The sequence below is a fragment of the Haemaphysalis longicornis genome, unplaced genomic scaffold, assembly GCF_048455015.1.
Source record: "Haemaphysalis longicornis isolate Haplotype H1 unplaced genomic scaffold, Haemaphysalis longicornis Haplotype H1 scaffold_12, whole genome shotgun sequence".
In the NCBI taxonomy this organism is placed as follows: domain Eukaryota; kingdom Metazoa; phylum Arthropoda; class Arachnida; order Ixodida; family Ixodidae; genus Haemaphysalis; species Haemaphysalis longicornis.
The window spans coordinates 88,541,752-88,562,555 of record NW_027526225.1 but is presented as its reverse complement, the minus strand read 5'-3'; the positions used below and the strand labels follow the sequence as shown (position 1 = coordinate 88,562,555).

Sequence of the window (20,804 nt, the reverse complement as noted above, 5' to 3'; positions counted from 1 at the left end):
AATGTGACGTAATGAACCTTTCACGAAGTTTCACAACGCCACATCTTAGAATAAGAGGCGACTTTCATTACGTCACGTTTTAGAATAAGAAGCAACCAACGGTTCTTCCGGCCTGCTTAGCGTGATCAAGGAACCCGCACGGGCCCCGAAACGTCTTTGTGTTTTCACTTTGGCTTGGTAAGTGACCGCATCTTCGTCGTCACTGTACTTTTCAGTGGGGCTCGAATTTATTTAAAAAGAAAAGACATCTTGGTGTTCTAACCTGTCGAACACTCGATGTCCCGGCACGCACTTCGTGGCTAATTATGCCCTCTTTGTGCACTGTTATTAGAAAGCGGAGAACCGGTCCCGGTACGGCACCCGTTAGGCGACCGGTGCTAGTTGGCGTGCGCAGAGAAGAAGAAAACTGGTTCTGCCCATGCGCAGAAGTGCCGGGAACCACACCGGCACCAGTTCTTCGCTCTGCTATAACTATTACTGCAGCGGATGGTGCTGAGGTATCATCTATGAGCGACAAGATGAGGAGATATGTGGGGGTAAGAGTTCCACAGTGGCAGGAATTTTTTTGCAGCGAAGCAATCTTTCGGTCCTGATCCTGGTTTCAAAGAAATACCTGGCTTTCTGGATAAAAATACATGGCCAAGAAAAGAAATATCTTGGAAAGAAACAACTGGCTGCAGAAAGCTTGGTTCTGGCTTTCTGTCAATAGTGCACTGGAAAACGTGACAAAGCTGCGTTAGCGTTTAAACACGCATGCCCATGCACGAACACACGCGCACTACGGGTAGGATTTCTTTTCTGCAAGGATTCTGAGATCCTTAACTATAAATTCCAGATAGCTAATCGGTAGCAATCATCCCAGGCCATAGACTGCTTTGCAGTTAAATACGTTCATCGGCAAGTAAGCTATCTGTATTTATCTTTTATCAGAACTAACCGGCAAAGACGACTGCATCCCAGGACAAGCGCTGACTCACAAAGAAACGGAGAGTCAGAAAAATGGCGCCATCTTAAGCTTTCTAACAAAACCCCGACATGTAAACAACAAGATATGTACATGTACATGTACACAACAGGACTACGGGAGTTAAATAATTCAGATGCCATGTCTCCTTCCCTGCTTGCCATACATTCCCTTTCCCGCCCTCCTCCTGACCAAACCATAATCCTCCACGCCAGCCCACCTCGGGCAACGTGGACTTCGGCGGTGCGGAAACTGCTCACCTGGCTGCTCGAGGACTGAGAAGTCTCGCAGCACGGCACACGTAAGGCCCGCTAACCCTTGCTTACTTTCAACGACCTTACCACACATTACCGCCTACAGCGGCTTGAACAACCTCCCCCTCACACGTCTCCACCTCCACCTTTAGACAGACTCGGGCGACAATTACAGACCCATTCCCTCCCCACCAGACAAGTCCTCCACCCCATCTACCTCACAATATTTGCTTACCCAAACTGCCCGGCAAGTGGCGCTCGATACACCACGCCACATGCCGTTTGGGAATGCCATTTTTTACCCTCGTTCCGTTTACCCAGCCCTCCCACTATCTGGCTTGAAAGACCAGGTGCTCCTCGCCCGAGCTACAGCTCCTGACCCCCACTAATGCTCAAGATTACCTGGCGCGCCTTCCTCACCTAAAGGACAATCGCTAGGACTGAGCCTCGCCAGAAATTTAAAAAAAAAGTTTCTCTCTCGCCGGCGCCGATGAGTCATTTTCATGTGCCGCGGTTTTATACAGTTACGAGTATCTCGCACTATAAGCTGGCCTTCAGCGCTTGAAGTGCATGGATGGGGAATGCAGCGACTTCGCTCTCAAACGCTCCGTCGACAGCAGACAAACGCAAGCGAATTGAAATCGCCACATACCCACACACGGGAGCAAACAGGGACAAAAAATTCACAGCATATCCACGGGGTGAATGATGATGAGTGGGCGAAGCTCCTGAGGGGAAATCATCGGTAAAACCGTGACTCTTCAGTGAAAGTTCGCCCACTACATCTGTGTCCGAACGTAACGTCTAGAAAGTCTCGCTTAAACCGCGCGTCGGCACCTTGGGGCTGAGCTCGCCTGATGCGTTTTGCAGACGCCTCACGAGCTCTCACTGCATCGGGGTCTGCCTGCCGATACGCGCGCTTTCTCGCCGCTTCCCGTTCTCTGACGTTTTGGAGGTTCCCAGACAGTTTATCGAACGCCGTTTTATCGAACGCCGTCTTATCGAAAAAATGCCCGTTTTATCGAACGCCGTTTTATCGAATGCCGTTTTATCGAACCACCTACGTCCGTTTTATCGAAAGTGCGGGTTTGCGGCTTTCATTGTAATTTTCGGTGTTTATATTGTTTAACTGGCCATCGCATTAACCTAAACTGCAGTAACCTTCATTCTACATTGTCTCTGTCGTGCATTACATTTTACCGTGTTTTCGTGTTTACCGTGCGCCTTTACCGTGTTTTCGATCACCTTTGTTTTATTAAATTATTTTTAATTTTTGAGTCTATTGAATTCACTCAAGCATGTATGACCTCCTTGTTTATATTACAGAATTTGCCCCTATAGTACCAACCCTAACCCCGATGCGCAATATTCTTTAGATGTGTATCGGCGTGTTTAGGTTAGTGGTGCCAAATATATCCCTTGCGCCATGGTTCATCATTACGTCATCCAGAGTCTTGTCCCCCCTAATTGTTCTAGTCACGTGGTTTACACGCGACTCCTACTTGGACATTAGGGTCACATTGTTTGCATCTGGAGAAATATTGGGCCAAGAACTTCTGAAAGATTAGTGCTATACGACTGGAACAGGGGCGTTCCGACCATGATAGTGAGACCCCAACAGAGGTGGTGGAGTCTAGGAGAACTCGTCACAAGGGAACCCGTCACAGCCAACTCATCATAGATGAACTCGTCAAGTAGGACAAGTCGTCAGAGGTCATCTCGCACTAGGAAAACTCGTAAGCTAGTACAACTGGACAATTGCCCATCCCGTCACAATTTACGTTTTTTGTTAATCATACTCAAATAAAAAAAAATACAGGATTTCGTATACTTTTCTACTTTTGCGTCAACACTCTTCGCCCCTCTTTCGATTCACCAACCTTACGTTTTCGTGGTGGCCTTAAAGGAACGCGCCCGACCAGGAAACGCATTTCGTTGGTTTTTGTGTACTTTGTTCAGGTAATCGCATGGGCCATAGTATTGCTCGTCCCCATTTTTTTTTATTTTTCCATTTTCATTTACAGGTAATCGGGTCATGGCGTTGTATTTTGAGTAGACCTTCATGATTTCTCTATTTTTGGTGTTTACTATTTTGATCTTAGTGTTTTTATGCTTTATGATAAAAAGGCAAAAGTATGCACTCCAGCAGACATGGTGGGGTGCAACCGGAGGAAGATGAAAACGAACCAACCTGCAGTACGGTGACAATTTTGTAACTAACGTTTTTCTCGTTAGTTCATGCAAGGCATGGAGAACAGTTGTACAAGGCTTGGTAACCTCTTAGCAATTGAACTAAGTAATTAAAAATTAGGAATGCAGAAATCAGGAGAGACTTTTGCTAGCGTTCAAGTTAAGCTTTTGACATTGGACCCCCGAGCGCCAAGAAGTGCCTTTTTTATGTACAACATACGCGGCGAAATAATTAGATTATATGTCGACACAAAAGTGGTGTATACAAAAAGGTACGAAGCATATCGAGGCATTTTAATCAATACGCCACAATGACGCGATATGCTTCGGATCAGAGGGGATAGAGACACAAGGAGATTCGTTATGGCAGTACCAATTGCGCAATGAACGCAACAAAAAATTCTGGTGACATTTTTCGCGCATCACAAAAACAAAAAATTACAAATTTGCAAATTACATAGCAAGGAGGAAATTAAAAAAAACGTACTGGAAATTCTGTTACTCGAAAAGGCCGAGAAGAATACTTTCGATAAAACGGCTTCGATAAAACGTCCGTCGATGAAACGGTGTTCGATAAAACGGCGTTCGATAAAACGACTTCGATAAAACGGCGTTCGATAAAACGGCGTTCGATAAACTGTCCGGATCCCGTTTTGGAGATACTCTTCGCGCCGCAGCCGTGCCGCTTCGCGTACGGCAGGGTCCTCGCGCCGTTGCCGTGACGCTTGGGCCTCTCGTTCTCGAACGCTGGGATCTTGGCGGCGTCGTCGCGCAGCCAGACGACACGCTTCGGCCTCCCGCTCTCGTACGGCAGGATCTTGGCGGCGGCGTCGCGCAGCTTCACGGAGCGCTTCTGCCTCGCGGGCTCGCACATCTGCAGCCTTATCCATCGGGCGACTCCGAGCGCGCGCCAACAGCGAACGGATTTTATTACAACGCTCCCCGCCATCTAGTAAACAATCCAAGAACTAAACTACAGGTAGCCATGCCATCTAGTAAACAATCCAAGCGCATCTTTTCATCATATACAAGTACCGCCATCTAGTAAACAATCCAAGAACTAAACTAGAGGTAGCCACGCCATCTAGTAAACAATCCAAGAACTAAACTAGAGGTGGCTACATACATACGTCGAAGATGGACAGACCCACGCCCTAAGGAGCTTCGCCCCTAAAAACCCGGCTACACGAGTGTCCTTCTACAAGCGTTACGTCTGACATGCATTCCACTGGTAGCGACTAGGGGTGTGCGAATATTCGAAAATTTCGAATATTACTCGGATATTAAATGTTATAGTCGTATTCGCTTCGAAAACTATGTATTCGAAATGTTTCGAATATTTGAAAGGGTTGGAATAATCTGCTATTACCGAATATTTGGATTGTTAACGGGAGGACGCGGCTTTCAACTTCGGAAAATGACCAAAACATCGTTTTTTGGAAGAAACATATTCGGCTTCTATGTTTTCTACGTTTTTCCGCCGCAAAACATCGCAGAGTGGCATAAAAGTACTTTTGCCAGCTGCGGTGACAAAATGTCAGCTTAAAAGTTCGAAAAAACAGCAATTTTCGGAGCTCTGTATCTCCGCAACGGTGCCACCGGGCGCGGACATTTTGGTACCATTGGATCGGCTGAGCGATCCTCTTTCTGTTCGTGGCCATCTCTTTTATCTTCATTCATTCACAAACGCATGAACGGCAGAAAAATAGACGCACAAACGGCTTCCTCAAAACAGTTTTTTTTTTTCTTTGCCACCTGCGTCTACTGTTCCAGTGATTTCTTCGTGGCCGCTAGCGCTATTTTTTATACACGCCTTGATGAACAGTTCAGGTCGTGACACTCTTGGCTTTTTAGGTTTACTTTTTTGAATTTTTTTATTCAAATAGTCGTTCATGTTGTATATGTCTGTCGTACATTCACCTCTGAAAAACTGAAAACTAAACAAAAGTCTTCTAATAAATAATGAAAGACTGTCGCGACCCTGTCCATTCATTTGGGAATGCAAAGCACTTTGAACAAGTTTTATATCCCGTTTTATAGGCCGCTCAGCTCGGTACAATGTGGACAGAAAGAAAATTTTGTAAATAGCAAAGGTGTCAAAATATTACTTCGAAATTTTTATGGTGTTATCACAGAAGCATTTCCAGTTGCTGTGCTAATTTTTATGAAAATCCAAAAAGAAATCAGGAAGTTGTTTTTGAAGGCCACGTCCTCCCTTAACTATTCGATATTCGATTCGATATTTGAAGCTAGATATTTGTATTCGATTCGTATTCGAAAAATTTGATATTCGCACACCCCTACTAGCGACACAAGCGCACGGAGCATCGCGGTTTGGTATTCTTTCTTTCAAAACGAACTCAAGAGTACAAAAGGTTACACACATTCCGACCTAGCAATAATAGACTACAGAAATAAATGGAAGGAGATATTTACAAAGCTATTTGTCGTGGTGAAAGCACTCTCCCTATAAAAAAGACGGAATCGGGGAGCGTTGTATCCAATTTTCAGGGTCCTGACTTCCCCGCCTGCGCCAGGCAAGGCGGCGAACAGTACAAGCAGAGTCCTTCAATGCAAGGCCGTAGCCAGAATTTTTTTTCGGAGGGGGGGGGGGGGGGGGGGTATGGGTTATCGGGAGGGAGGAGGTTTGCCGAAAGGAGCACTAAGTGTGGCTCACACATCCCCACGAAGGGAATCATGACGAGTGGGCGAAGCACTGGGCATCGTTCTTGTCGTAAATCACCAGTGGCATTGACCACTCGCGCGTGTAAATGAGTGACAACACGTGTGTACAGTACATACAATTCCAATCCAATCCAATGCTCCTCGCGCATGCGCAATACTGTGTCACCCACTGACGCCAAGGGACAAGCCACGGACAAACCGAGGTCCTAAGGTGCTTTGCCCCTAAAAGGTGTCTTATCACGGCAACCGTGAGAATTGCCATCAGAAATTTCTCACGGCAGTAGCCGCTAAGCACGCTGCGCGGAGATTCGATGGGATAAAAGTCCCTAAAAAGCCGTGCGCGAAGCTGCCCTTGTAGCGGTTTGATATGGTATAATTGGTTTTAAACGAGAGGGCTCAGGCTCGAGTCCTACATTGGGATGGTTTCTTTTTTTTTTTTTTTTACCTTTCAGAATTTTTCGGTAATCGTAAATTTTTAATGCTTTACACTGGTCTTTACTATATCTAGGTATCGACGCACGGGACTTCTAGAATGAGTTGAGTTACGTTTAATATAGGTTAATATAGGGCTGGGTTAGCTTAGGTTTTTTGCAGTTGGGCTGGATTTGGGTAGGTTATGAAGCGTTCAGATAGGATACGTTAGGTTCGGCGAGGTTATGTTAGGTGGCGTTGGTACGTAATATTATTCAGCAAATTTTAGGCCAGCCAGCCTTTATGGAGACTGCCGTGAGAATTTCCTTGAGGTAACTGTCACGGCTGCCGTGAGATTAGACGCAGCCCTGGAAAAAAGTTCGGAAGGCGTCGCCCCCCCCCCCTTCCCCCCCCCCCCCCCCCCCCCCCCCCACACACACACACACACATGGCCCCGTCCCTGGTAGTGGCCTAACCTAACGTTCTGATGTCAGCACTTTCAGGCCTTAATACGCACGCATACACGGCCGTAAAACGGAGGATGAACCGGTGGCGTCTTACCCAGAGCGTCGCCCATTGCGGCAAAAATAAGGATCCGGCGTATGGCGGTATATCGTCGGCTTCGTTCGAGTGCCGGGGTCTCGTGCGCACGGACTGCGTGGCTGCTTCTTCGGCTTCGTCTTCGCCAGAGTGGCGTGACCGTGCACGCACCAGAGACCTTGTTTTGTTTCGACAACGGCCAGAGCCGGATTAAGGTGGGGGCTACGGGGGCTGCAGCCCCAGGCCCCAGCTGTCAGAGGCCCCACTCGACCATTTGAAAAAAAAAGTTTTTGAGTGTGCTTGCTGCCCACATCAAAAGTTGAAGGTATACGAGCTTCAGGCTCTCCTTCACAACGTAGCTAACTCAGCAAAGCATGTTGTTGGGCTAGTTGGTTCAACTCGTTAACGGCGGTGAGGAGCGGGGAGCCCCGCACAGGCTTAAGGTTACAACCTTCGAGTTCATTTGAATTTATTCGTCCTCCTCCTCCTTGTTTTCCCAAGGTTTCCAAGGAGGCGTCTTGGACCAAAAGTTGTGGGTACCCTGGCTTGCGGGGCCCAAGAAGCCGCATAAAAGAGGCCCCGAGCTCCGCTACGGCCTTTTCCAGCCCACGTCCCTTCCGTAGTCTTTTCGGTACCCGAACCTCAAAGTACGCGGACGTTTCGATGCGCACACGTTTCGGCATAAGAAAGGGTCAGGCATGCGAAAATGAACTAATTTCCGAAGAACATTCTGAACTGTTTAAACCCGAAGGACGTTGAATGTAATTATTGACAACTTAAGCACTACCCCATTGGCTGAGATATCTGCGTACACAGTTTGTGCCAGAAATTTCAGTGTATCGCGCTTGACGAGGAAGTTCATTGCGATGACGACCCGTTCCATAATGCTAGTCGGTTATCTGAATTGCATAAGGGTGATATCGGCTCGATATTTCTCGCCGGAGTGGTTCAGTTTGTTTGCACTACCTGGAGTGTTGCAATTTTTAAGACACAATCGCGGGTGGTCATCTCAAAATGATGATGCAAAAAATACTGTTTTCATTGCTGTTAGTTTATAATTAATTAACTCTCCCTGTAACAAACTTCCAGACTGAACACTGAGTGAGTGGGTGAGTAGTGAGTGAGTGAGTGAGGGGTCTTCACGCACTTGGAGCTGGAGTCTAACTGGAATTTTAAAGTTTTTGTTTTGTTGGTCATCTATTCAGCTTTGTTAACATATATTTGTATATAAATCACTCACTTCCCTTCATATCAACAACATATCGAGTTCGTCACCCCGGCAACAATCTTCGAAAATTTCAACACCATCTCCATGCTGAATCCCCTGCCAAATCAGCAAGAGCCGGGCGATTGGGTTCCTGATCGACGCCGCATTTCCGAGAAAAACTTTGCTGGTTAGATATAGCGAAGTTTTTCGTTCTGTTGATTTTTATGCGTTTAAAACTAAAACCTTAAAACATTATACCACCCTCCCGTAGGGGAACCCCGAGTAGTATGCGAAGCAGCCATTCTGTCGACTGAAGTTCCCATTAGTTTTCAGTGCGTCGTTTCCGTTGACGTTCAGCTTCGCGTGCCTTCGTTGTATCAGTAGCTCCTTGACGTAGTTTGAATGAGTGAAGGACATCAGGCGCGTTCGTAGCGCATGCTCCCGTCTCGGTTTGTAGCGCAGTGGGAAGAGCGCCACGTACCTGCCATTGCGGCCGGAGAGTCGCGGGATCGAAACCAGGCGCCGCCTAACTATTTCTTTTTATAGTCGACTGCGCTGACGTCAGCCTAAACGCTGACGGGGCTGAAGAGACGCGCATGCGCAGCAGAGTGCGGACGGCAGACAAGGGAGGGAGGAACACCGCCCCGAGCATGACATGCTCCGCATCTAAAGATTTACATTCAAGGTTGAAGGAGAGGAGACGAGAGGAGGAGAGATGCGCAAGCGCCGAGCATGCACCGCGAAAGCAGAAGCGAGAACGCGGGAGAAGAGAAAGCTAAGTGCACGCAGCTGGTACAAGAGAAGTGGCGGGAGTATCGCCAGGCTGTGGGAGAGAGGGAAGGAGGAGAGTTGCGCATGCGCAGTGTGAGTGCGGACGCCGACGTGGGTCATGCCCAAATTATAAGATGCTCCGCATCTAAAAGTGCTCCTTGTAAGAAAACACTCTTCTGTACTATGGTGTGTGCACGCCGAAATGGCACTTCGATTATTTGTGAATTTGTGATGGACCGGCAATCAAACGATACTAGCCTTTAAGCATTATCAAAAATTGGCTCTAATCCACGCTGTGAAGGTGGTTGGAAAGCAAAGCTTTAAACGACACTCACTACAATTGCCCATGCGACGTCACTTGAATTCACGCACGTGGTTCTACAAAGAGTGAAACCAGAGATTCTGCCAGCCGTTACCTTGAATTCGTGGGGGCGGCGTCCCGAACGTAGCAGCAGCGTCGGCCACGGCCGGGCTAGAGCGGCGCACGCCGCCGCTCTACACCACCGCGCGACACAAGCGCAGACCCAGAAACAATTTGGCATATGAGCTTAGTGATTCCCATTTATACCGATTTCAACTAGTTAGTTTAGTAAGTTTGAGAATTGCGAGAAAGCTGAGCGATCTTTTATAATCGCTTTTTATCAGATCCACTTGCTCCTTTCGAATTTTGTAATCCCTTTCAAGCCACAATCGAATTGGTATTCACCAATTTAGAAAACGGAGTCCCATTCGTTGCAAGCAGTCCGCAAAAGGTTTCTCTAGCGGCCAGATGCCTGTATGTGGTCTCTACATTTTGTTTTGCCGCCCTGAAAACCAATCCTTACGGTATATTTGCCGTACGCTCACCTAGTTCCGTCGGGCCCGGGTTACCCAGCAGGTGCTGTCAAAAAGGTTAATCAAGGCATGCGGAGAAAGCGCGCAATAGACGCGAAGCAGCGCCAAAACAGGCCCAAAGCAACTGTTTAAGCAGACGACGAAGCCGTCCCGCCGACGCGCCCGCCGGTGCGAGCAGTCACCTGCATGCTAGGAACGCTCGGTAATAGCTCCCTATCGCCGCGTCATCTACACTGTGCTCCGTGAGTGAAAAGCTCCCTCCCCATCCTTAGCCGCGTTTGAAGTTTCTTGTCCCGCAGGCCACGAAAGAACCGTTGGCAGGTAAAAGTAGGAAGCTTTGCTTTAGATAAGTTATAGAAAACTTGACATCAAACCAAGAAATTAGTTTCCGGAAGCAGTGAAATTATGCATAATTTATCATTGATCAGAGAGCATAAAATGGGCTTCGAAATTTTAAGCATAATAAATCAGAATCATTATCATCATCGTCCCATCCTCATAGTGAGGGCCCCAAAGACACAGTAGCCCCGGGCCCCAAAGTTTCCTAATCCGGCACTGGGCGGTGCAGGCGGTTTATTACGTGCAGTTGCCAAGCGACATTCTTACTCATTGCGGAAAACGCGGTAGCAGAGATCGCCTTCCTGCCGTTCCGCCAGATGGCACCAGCGTACCAACAGACGAGACTTGGGGTGCGCCCAACTGGACGGGTGCCCATTCTAACCGCGTCGAATTTCGACAGCTCAATTTAGTCGCCATCGTCTGTTTTTACATGCGGGAAAGTCAAATTACTCCTCACCTATTAATGTCTACCCCGGAGGTCCAATCGTGAGCCGCATAAAGCCATGGAAAACGTAATCCCGACGGCGCACCGACTGCCGGGTTAGCAAGATAAGTGCGCTTCGCCTGAGTGCTCGCTGACTTGCAGGCGATAACCTCAGGAGGCGGTGGAAGCGAACTGAGAAATACGACGGAACAAAAGTTACCGCACTTCTATTTTAAGGCGAACGCCTTAAGTGCCCGATTGTGCAAAAAAAAAAAAGAAAGAAAGAAATTGGCCGGTACAGAATATGCGGCAGCTGTAACCAGCAAGCAATTTTGAGCCGTCTACTATTGTGAAATCGGAAGACAAGCGAAGCTGTACATCGGTGTATGTATAACTATATTGAGTTATGTATGCGAATTACTATACTGATCGAATACAGACACATACACGTAAATTCCTTATAACTAGATTATTTTTTATATAATTTGTTTCAGAATAGTTTGCATGAAACGAGAGTTACATACGTTTTCAATAAAACGTGCTGATGGGCTAGTTGATGGGTTAGTTCTGATGGGAGGCTTAGCACAAAAAAGACGAGGACGGTGGCAGACGAGACAGGCGCTACTAACAACTGAGTTTATTTCGGAAAGTACAGGCACACATATGACAGGCACACACTGAAGAAAAAAAGAAAGGAACGAAAAAGAAGATATACCACGGGCAGAGCTCAAAGAACAGAAAAAAAAAAAAGTTTGTAGAAATGCACTTTCCTTATCAGAGATAGAAAGCGACGCCACACTCACGCACACGGGCCTCTTTCTTATTATAAAAACCGGCCGACGCATCAATAACCACCTTAGAGAACATGCCCTGTCGATGAAAAATGGAACTGGTTCGCACTTGCCGCAACATTGTAAGGATTGCGATTGTGACTGGAAACCCGACCTGGACAAAACAAAAATAATCGAAAGAAGCAGAGATGCGACTGCACGTGAGGTTGCCGAGGCGTTTTTTATAAAAAGAAAGGGGGTCCATCTGTATGAGTGTGGCGCCGCTTTCTATCTATGATAAGGAAAGTGCATTTCTACAAACTTTTTTTGTTATGTTCGCGCTCTGACAGATGCCCGCGGTGTATCTTCTTTTTCCTTCCTTTTTTTTTTCTTCAGTGTATTCCTGTCATACACGTGCCTATAGTTTCCGAAATAAACTCGGTTGTTAGTAGCGCCCGTCTCGTCTGCCACCAACCTCGCCTTTTTTTTGCGCTAAGCCTTCCACACAGCCGTTTTCTGTAGCCATACTCCATCCGTAGACGACCATGTATCCACAGCAGGTAGGAATTCCGTAACATTTACAACTTCGCTGCGGACTAGCCAATGCTGTCAAAGAAACGAAACTCGGCGTAGTGACAGTCGTCTTAGCGGTCAATTTCTACATGATTTTTCTCTCGACACCTGTAGTGCGAGCTGCAGAGCATTTCACACTAACTCTGGGGCGGTATTCTCGTAACTGCCCCTTTTGAAAGGCAAAGGCTGCTGCACCCCGGGGATCCTTTCCCCCGGGGTGCTCCAGCCTCGCCCGGTCGGGGCTGGCTGGAGCGCCCCACGGAAGTGACGTCACCTGTTTTTTGTTATTATTTCTTGGATTTGGTCGTCGTTGTTGATCGCCGAAACTAGTACCAGAGCCGTGCAAAGCGGCCGTGCCGGCACTCATGTTTAGGTCGGCTGTGCTTTTCATTGTTTACGATGAAAAGCACGCGCTTTTTGTACGCGCCGTAAGCGCAGGCTGATAACTCTCCTCCTTGGTACATCGCCTGTCGTTCGGTGTTGTATTATCTACGGCGCACCTGCGGGCAAGGCAAAACCACTCCGAGTGGAGGATTCAGAGGATTGTGTTGCACGTTTAAATTCGCCGGCTTTTGTAACCGCACTTCTTTCTTTCTTTTTATTTTGGAAGGTGTGTGTGCGCCCCATATCACGCCATCAGGTTTGATCTGCTGTCCTCAAACGTGGGCACTGGCTGAAGACTGCCGGCAAAGGTCTGAATAGTGTTGCACGAAGGCTGCTTGCGCTCCCATTTAGATCATAATCTGTGGCTTTTGTGGGGAGAAGAATAGGCCGAAGGAATACCTTTGAAGGCCCTCATTTCACAAGAGTTCTCTTGGGTCTAGATTACTGGTGCCCAGTGCACTTGATCTTCCACTCTGGTGCACTGTAGTACGCGCCGCTGAACACCAGCGTTTTTGTCCGTATAGTTTTGGCGCAGCAGCCTGAAATGTTTTGAAACCTCACCATACTTTCTGTGCATAAAAAGACCAGGAGGTGCCTTATTTTGGGGAGTGAAATCAGCACAGCTGGGACAAAAGAGGCCTGAATTATATTAGATGTGACAAAAAGATGTTTGGAGTAAACGCGTGTTAATATGCCTCTTTTCGTCGTGCCTACAACTCTGTATATTTGGTCATGTTGTACCAACTTTTCCGAGCTTCCAAAGTTACAAGGTACACTGCAGTGCTACAAGTACTGATCACAATTAAAGCGTCAAAAAATTTGGCTTCTGGCACAAGCACAACTTCGCCACCCTTGTTAGTGATGGCCTGGAAAGAATCACGCCGAAGCAGGAAGCACCGACCAATCCAGGAGATACACTGTACTTCATTTCACCAACTTCACACACCGTTGTAAAAATTGTGCTGGTAACTAATAAACAGCGAGAGCACAGCGCTGTATCACACGCTGGTAAGGGCAGCAAATGTAGCGCCAATATAGTCTCCCACATAAACTGTGCCCACAGCTACTGTGAACATCAAATTGATAAAAGCGTTGTTGCACATAATTTGTATACAAACGTCATGTAAGTAGAGCGAATGTTGCTTCTGGTCATAACAGCAGCTGTCCAACAGCCTACCACTGCAAGTGAAGAACCGGCCAACCATGTGACGTTTGTTGTCCAAAAAGAAAGAAGCATACAGGCCTTCGTTTTCTGACAAGCAGACTGGATACTCATCACGCTGAAGTTCCCCAGCAGTCAGATATGTGTGTGCGCATCCGTTTACGCGTATACGTGCTGCCACGTGCACCTGCAACTGGCAGCACGTGGCAGCAAGGTTACATTCTGCCAAGGTGCCGGTTTAGCGCCGTGGTGAGAGGATTTGGCTGCTGCTCTGGCGAAATGAGTTCAAGGACACCAGTCCATACAGCGGTGGCCCCGCCCGACGCCACGTATATGTACGGTCAGTTTTCGCGTTTGATGTTACACCTTCGTCTTTAAAACTGGCGAAACTTGCACTAAGTGACGCAAGGCGAGCTGGAGGCTTTCTTTTTAGATCCTCCTGAAGCACCGAATGACACCACCACGTATTGCGAAATTTGTTTATTTACGTGTTCCGTCGTCGCTTCTCACTGTGGCAGTAGTAGTCATCGTCATATAAGGTCCCTAAAATTATCGTCATATCCATCTTCCGCATGCATGACTGGCTGACCCGGATTGCTTTGTCCGCAGGCTTTCCCATTCCTCCTAAAGTGAAATGCGTCGGCACGCGGTAGAACAGGCTTCGCGAGCTGGGCGTCTGCGAGGTGTCTTATGCTCATCCTTGTGGCGCAGACGTACGTGACTGTTTTCCTGGTATTTTTCCGAGCTCCACGGGCAAGCCAGGTTGATGCCGCACGCTCATCGCAAAACGCGTGCACACGTGCGCGGTAAACGGCGGGAGTAACTATGACATGATGTTTTCTGATGACGCCGCACACATTACGGCCAGCAACGTATGGCGGCTGGTCGTAATTATTATTCATTTTATAATGGCCACAATAGCAGTATTGTCGTAAAAAAGAACTGCAGCTAAATTATAAATCCTAATTGCTGTATGCTAGTGACATGTTGCAAGAAAATCGGAAATGTAATAGTTATATCCCTTCGCTCACCAGCTGTACAAGTTGTACCTGCCCCATGAACCTTCAAATGCTGATTAGTCTCATGGCCAACACATGAGCCATACATGTTCAACTGTTCCCAAAAGGACTAAGCAAACACACAACCTCCAAGAAAACACATCCGGCATTGGGAAGAAACATTTAAAATTGGCTCACTTTATTTGACCAACAACCAGTACATTTTGCTTTTATAGCCCACAAAAGACCATCGCCAGCACTGCATTATGGCTGAAGAACTTTTCTGCAGTTGGCTTTGGCAACAAGCAGAATGCATCATTATGAACTGGAAACACATATGACAAGCCACAGCTTTTACCAGTAAAACCCATTGGTTGCACTGGTGTCAAGAGATAAAAAGGAAGAACCAGCAAAAATGCTTTAATGTATTTAATGTATGCACAATGATCAAACATTAATTCAGAGTGTAGAAAAACATCCCTTCCAGCATGTTCGGCTGATCAACCCATTTGTGACAGCCTTATCGAAGTGAAGGCAAGAACGAGTCCGTGGCAAGATTTCGATGTGGGCTTTAAGAACTGTAGGCTGTCTGCAGTCATAATTACTATTGTGTGCCAAACACCCTAGTACACTGAGTGCAGTGAACTTCAGCAATGAAAGTAGTCATTAGAAATTTTTATCGTATGGTGACCGTTGCGAATCCTAGTAAACCGTTACAAGCACCTGGCATGCTGGCAAGAGAGAGGTAGAGATAGTAAAAGATTTTTGAAAGGAGAAGAGGCCAGCCCGAGAAACTGAACTTGGGCCTGCTACTTAAATCCCACTGGGGCAAGGAAGGTACTGAATACTGAGAGTATGAGAAATGACAGTGAAATCAACCAATGAACTTTGTACACTTAAAGCATGTATGGGGCGCAGAAACAGACTAATCACTGCATAATTCGCATAACTTATTTACCGACCATAAAAAAAAGTTCCGCAGTTTCTGAAATTTCACCACATAGACCCAAGAGTCCTGACAGGACAAGCAGCGATTTGACAGCTCGATCTTGCTTCTTCGTGTCAGCCCACGTGCCAAAAATCTTTCGTTCAGACAGAGGGTAAGCATTCAAGCGTAGTAAGGCTGCTTCAAGGTCTTTTCACCCACTAGTATACCTTGGTCAAAAACTATGCAAATGATCAATTGTCTCTGTACAGCCTTACACAGAAGGCAGTCTGGGCTGTCCTCGCGTCCGATTGTGTGCAGATACTTTCAGGTCAATGCTACTTTAAGCCGCAGCCTGTGTAACAAGGTTTCATTGACTTCTGTGAAGTTGAGGGGCATGAGCGAGCCAGAACCTTTGCTCGGGATCAGTCCTGGGGAGCTGTTCCTGTCAATTCTGTGGGTCAGACCAATGCAAGGCAGCAGCTTGTGCACGGGCTCTGTGGAGTATTGCATTGCTATCTTGTCTTATGATGTGTGTAGCCAAAACAGTGTGTATCCTTTAGCCGGCACAAGGCAGCATTTCCTTCACAGAAAATAAGTTCTATAATTGTAATAACACTAGCTAGTTTCTAATAATTTTTTCAGACAAAGAGCACGACTACAAAGTGTAACAAAGGGAAGGGACAGCAACGACTTCCAGCTAGTGCCTTGTTTGAAACGTATGACCCATATAAATACCATGCGCTTTATAACATCAACATAGCAAAAACAGCACGACACCATGCTGCAACTTTTCTGCTACGACCCCCATGAGCACCACCAGCTTTCATGTCCGCAACCTCGTTAAACTCGGTTTCCCCTTGAGAACATGATTTTAGTGCTAAAGATGACAGACACACTTTAATGGTGCTTGCATCTATCAATCAAACACCAGCAAACGTCAGTTAATTTGAAATGATACAGGGTAAACTTGGAAGCTGGCACAACTAGGTGGGATGGGAGTGGCAACAAAAATCTGTGCACAATACAGCCCTGTTGTGGCATTTTTCAGCACGGCGACAGTTGTCACACCGCCCTTGTTAACCTATATTCGAATCTCCTGATACTATGGAGAGACTTGTTGCATTGGTGGCACACTGGAATTACCACTGTGTTGAACCATGGAGCCTGCCAGTTGCCATTCGAGTATGCGAGTCTGCCGATGGAAATTTTTTCTGGCGACTGTTGCACTGCCCTGCAGTGCTTCATGAATTATTTCCTGCTGGCACAGCCATTCCATTCCACGCAGACAAACAAAATGCGCACAGGCCGCATGCAACAGGCATGTGTTTGTGTTGTTGTGTGGGAAGCAGGTTTGCCAACGGGTACCAGTCGGCTGCGCAGTAGCACCCAATGTGTGCTTAGATGCAGATATACCTAGTGGGTCCACCTTGGTTCAGTCCGCGGAGGCAAAAGCAACGCTTTCTCATGTTTCTCTGATGGTGCTTTTCAATGGCCTCAACTTTGCATTGCATTAAACAACGAGACAGAGAAATATTTTATGGATTTGCGAGCAGAAGGATGTTAGGGCTTCCACCCCGTGAGAGCCGTTCTTAGTCCAAATGCACTGAAACCCACAAGCGCCGTCAAAGTCGCCCACCCCGGACTTTCACTACCGCCTTCACCATCGCTACAGTTACATCTGGATTTTTTTAATTATTAGTAACGATTAATTATTAACAGTGACTCTACATGGCTAGTCAGTGAGTGGAAGTGGTTTGGTTTGTTGGGTAAAAATCAGAATAGACTGCTTTCACTATATGTTGTGAAGTGGGCGTGACAGTGACCCTGGCTCGTCAGTGAGCAGAAGTGGTTTTGCCGGTTGGGTAAAAGTCAAGCATGACTGCGTTGAGGGGCAGACGAAGAGTGTGGAGCACGTCAGACATACTTTTAGCCTGTGTGATCAGTGTACGTGCTTTGTGCCATTGAGAAATTTAGCAGGTATATCCCGTGTATTGTTTTTTACAAGTTTGTCCGACATAAGCGTTAAATCGTCAATTCCTTTTAAAAGCAACACGAAGCCAGCAGGTGAGAAAGAAAAAGGTATGCTAGTAATACTAAAGGAAATTCAGGCTATTAGCAATGGTTCAGAACGACATGCAAACAATCTTTGCTAGCATGCACAGTAGCTGACGAAATACTGCAGGGTAACAGTAGCACATGCACACGTGATTACGAAGAGGGCTATGGCATGTACAGGTAAGTGTGTAAGGTTGATTTAGTGCTAATATGCTGCGTGCACACGTAAATAAAAATACCCTTCAAAAAAGATGAACAAGGCAACTGAGGTTAGAGCAAATAGAAACAACTGCGCAGAGTCACCTAGATGGTATGCTTAGAATGTAGATATAACAGTTCAACACAGCACGTAGCATCTGTTATTGCTGAAGCCACTGACCCATCACCTAGCCTGTCATAAATGGGCACGATCACGTACGTTTGGCGACATCGTAAATTTTGGAGCACACGAACACAACACACACGGAAAATGCCACAGTAACTCACGACAGATAGCCGGCGCATTTTTTGGCCACGCTTGTAACGACAGAGATCACGGCAAGTTGAAGCGCACGAACGAGAACTCGCTGTCACTGCGACGCACCATTGCTAGCTGATGGGGCTCTAGATTATTCACGTATACACTCCTGCAGCGATACGAATCTGGACACTTGCAAGTCGAGTACGGAGCAGTATCAAAGTATTTGCCTCGCGTTGTAATACCGACACAACACCGTGTATAACAATGAGTGTGATGATAGCATCGATGACTGCGTCGCCAGCAGCTTCACACAAACCATCGCTTCCTTTAACTATTAAAGGAGGCGATGCACAAACAAACCTCTGGAAAACTATGACGCACCACACACATCGGTCACGTTTTGAAGGCAACACGGTGCTTCGTACTTTAGTGCACATTTTGGGGCAACATTTGGTTTTGATACGTACGTACTTGATATGAAAACATTGCACAAGCGCTGACCAGCACTTCGCGTTGCTGCCACGAATAGTCATCGGACTTTGAAGACTGTGAATTACTGCAGAAGATACAAGCGCGGTGACATAGGCTTGGAGCTGAACACCTCATATGAAACGAAAACACAGCGCAGTACCGCACCACTCGTGAGCGACTCCACACAACGCCGACGCTCGTAACATTCTTGCTTGCCTCGGCACCGCGCGAAGCCGGAATATTTGAAATAGGCCAACGGAACAAACTCGGAACAGACAAGCCCGTACTAGAGTGAACTCTACCCGTACGTATGCGAATACGGGGCCAAAATTCGCTCTTCGATGGAATTCGGCCGCTTCTCCGTGCCGCTCGTCCGTAGGTCATCCGTAAAACCCGTGGTAAATCTATAAAAAGTGATTTGTTTACACAACTTCTTCTACGCGAGTGTCAAACACAATAACAAACTCGAGTTTCGCAGAGAAAAATATAATGCAAACATCTACAAAGCATGTCCATGACGTCAAGGTGACTAGGTGACGTCATATTAAAAGACAATAAACTCAGGCTAAAAATAAATCTTGATACTGTAATATTAGTGTGTCACTGCCAAAAATATACGCAATACTATTGAAGTAATTGCAATGTAATGCAATTATGCAATTTTTTTGTTGACGTACGTCACTTCCGTGGGGCGCAGCAGCCAGTTCGGGGGGAATCGGCTCGGAAGCCCCGGGTTGCAGCAGACGCAGCCCTTTTGAAAACGTCCCTTTTGCGTCCCTTTCCTCGTGACGTACTTCCGGTTAAGCAGTGGACCTTTGATTCAAATACCGTAACTGTTCTTGCAAACGCATTTTAAAGAACTGAAACCGTATCAGAGTATCTTTTATGTGTTTATTGTTCCGCGAACGAACCTACAATAAGGCGACGAAAAATCGTCTGCTCCAAATCGTCTGCTCCGAGTAGCCACGGCTCATAGCTCCGCCGTGCTTGCATGGCGTCACATCCGGGTGTTCGCTTTTAGCCAATCAGGGCTCGCTCAAAAGGGACTCTTTTGAAAGGGACACAAAAGGGACAAAACACGGGAATTCCGCCCCTGGAGTGAGCGCGGGCGATTCTTTGTCGACGCTACCCGATAGACGCATGCAATTTCGGTCAGAACCTAGCCCAAGACAGCTTCGCTGTAAAAAAAAAAAAATTATCTCGTACGGGAATTGAACCCGGGTCTCTAGAGAACCCGGGCTCAGTGCACTGCCAGCACACCAACCAAATTGTTTCGAGCAATTGGACAAGGGTTAGCCTAAAGCGAGCGGCGCCGACGTCACGACGCGTGACCGGGGAACGTGACGGCCCGTGAGTATCAACGGGTGCACCGGAGAACGCAGATTCCCGGGAAGCCTGGGTGTGAGGGGAATAATTTGCGGCGAGAGACGAGGAAACTGTGGCAAAAGAAAGACACGCAAATATAATAGCAGTATCGCCAGGCTTTCGCTTTCAAAGCTCGTCAGCAGGCAAGTGCTCGAAGGAATTTATCTGCAGAGCACTTTAGGGGCTCGCCTTGTCCTCGTAGCCCGTTCACAGGGCGTTCCGGCGTAACGGCGTAACCCGGAGGCTTCGAAAGCCCAGTGATTTATATAGTCATAAGCGTTCGAAACTCGTGAACCGCTGACGCTTGTCACACATCTCCCCGTTCTTTAGCGCAAAGAAAACTGCAGATACATTTGAGGCAAAATTTACGTAACTAACCGGCAGCGCCCCCGTTTATTTAGTTTGGAACGCTCGTTGGGTTGGTTTTGACGATAGTAAGCGAAAAAAAAAAAAAAAAGTGGCAGTGCAACGCCGACACGTGCGGGAGGAATAGAAAACACAGAAAGAACAGAACTCCGGCTGACGCAGTTTCAGGCAGGGGGCGCGCGAGCACTGCGAAGGCGGGGAATTTGAATTGCGTTATGTGGTAGCAGTGAGCGGATAACGGCGCTACTTCCGACAGCATTCACATTAAGTGGATCGGCTTTATTTTTCTCCTGCTTGTTTCTTGCAAGTACAGAAATAAATTGTACGGTCATCTTCCAGCTTGTCTCGCGTCTGCTTGAAAGGTTGGAACATTTTTCTGGAACTTTTTGATATACCACCTCCCCAACATTCGCGGTTCAGAGGCCAAACTGATGTCATACCGCGGGAAAATGGTTACCCGGATATTGACAGACCAAAAACTGTGGGAAGAGCCCGAAAAGGTCAATAATTAAATACTAAGGTAAAAAGTAAAAGCCTAAAATAGAACGCACACGTCACGTTAAAGGAGGATGCATAGTTCATATCCCAACGGTATGAAACACACCAGCTGCTGAAAGTCCCCTCAAGTTCGTTCAGATCAGTCAAGCAGTGCC

The 20,804-nt window shown here is 47.1% G+C and overlaps 1 protein-coding gene across 3 annotated transcripts in view; it reads right to left on the bottom strand.

Annotated features, from left to right (window-relative positions):
- The window catches only part of LOC144162956 (neprilysin-1-like), a 51,512-nt gene that overhangs the window by 4,598 nt on the left and 26,110 nt on the right, over positions 1-20,804 (bottom strand). For 2 of the 3 annotated variants that reach the window (XR_013320803.1, XM_077693695.1), the window contains exon 1: positions 7,066-7,237. The exons of the other annotated variant lie outside the window; for it this stretch is intronic. Coding sequence is in view for 1 of the 2 variants with exons in the window: in XM_077693695.1 (XP_077549821.1) it covers positions 7,066-7,081 (16 nt within the window). In the remaining variant the exon portion in view is untranslated. Of the gene's footprint in view, positions 1-7,065; positions 7,238-20,804 lie in introns of those variants that run through there. 3 annotated transcript variants of the gene reach the window in all.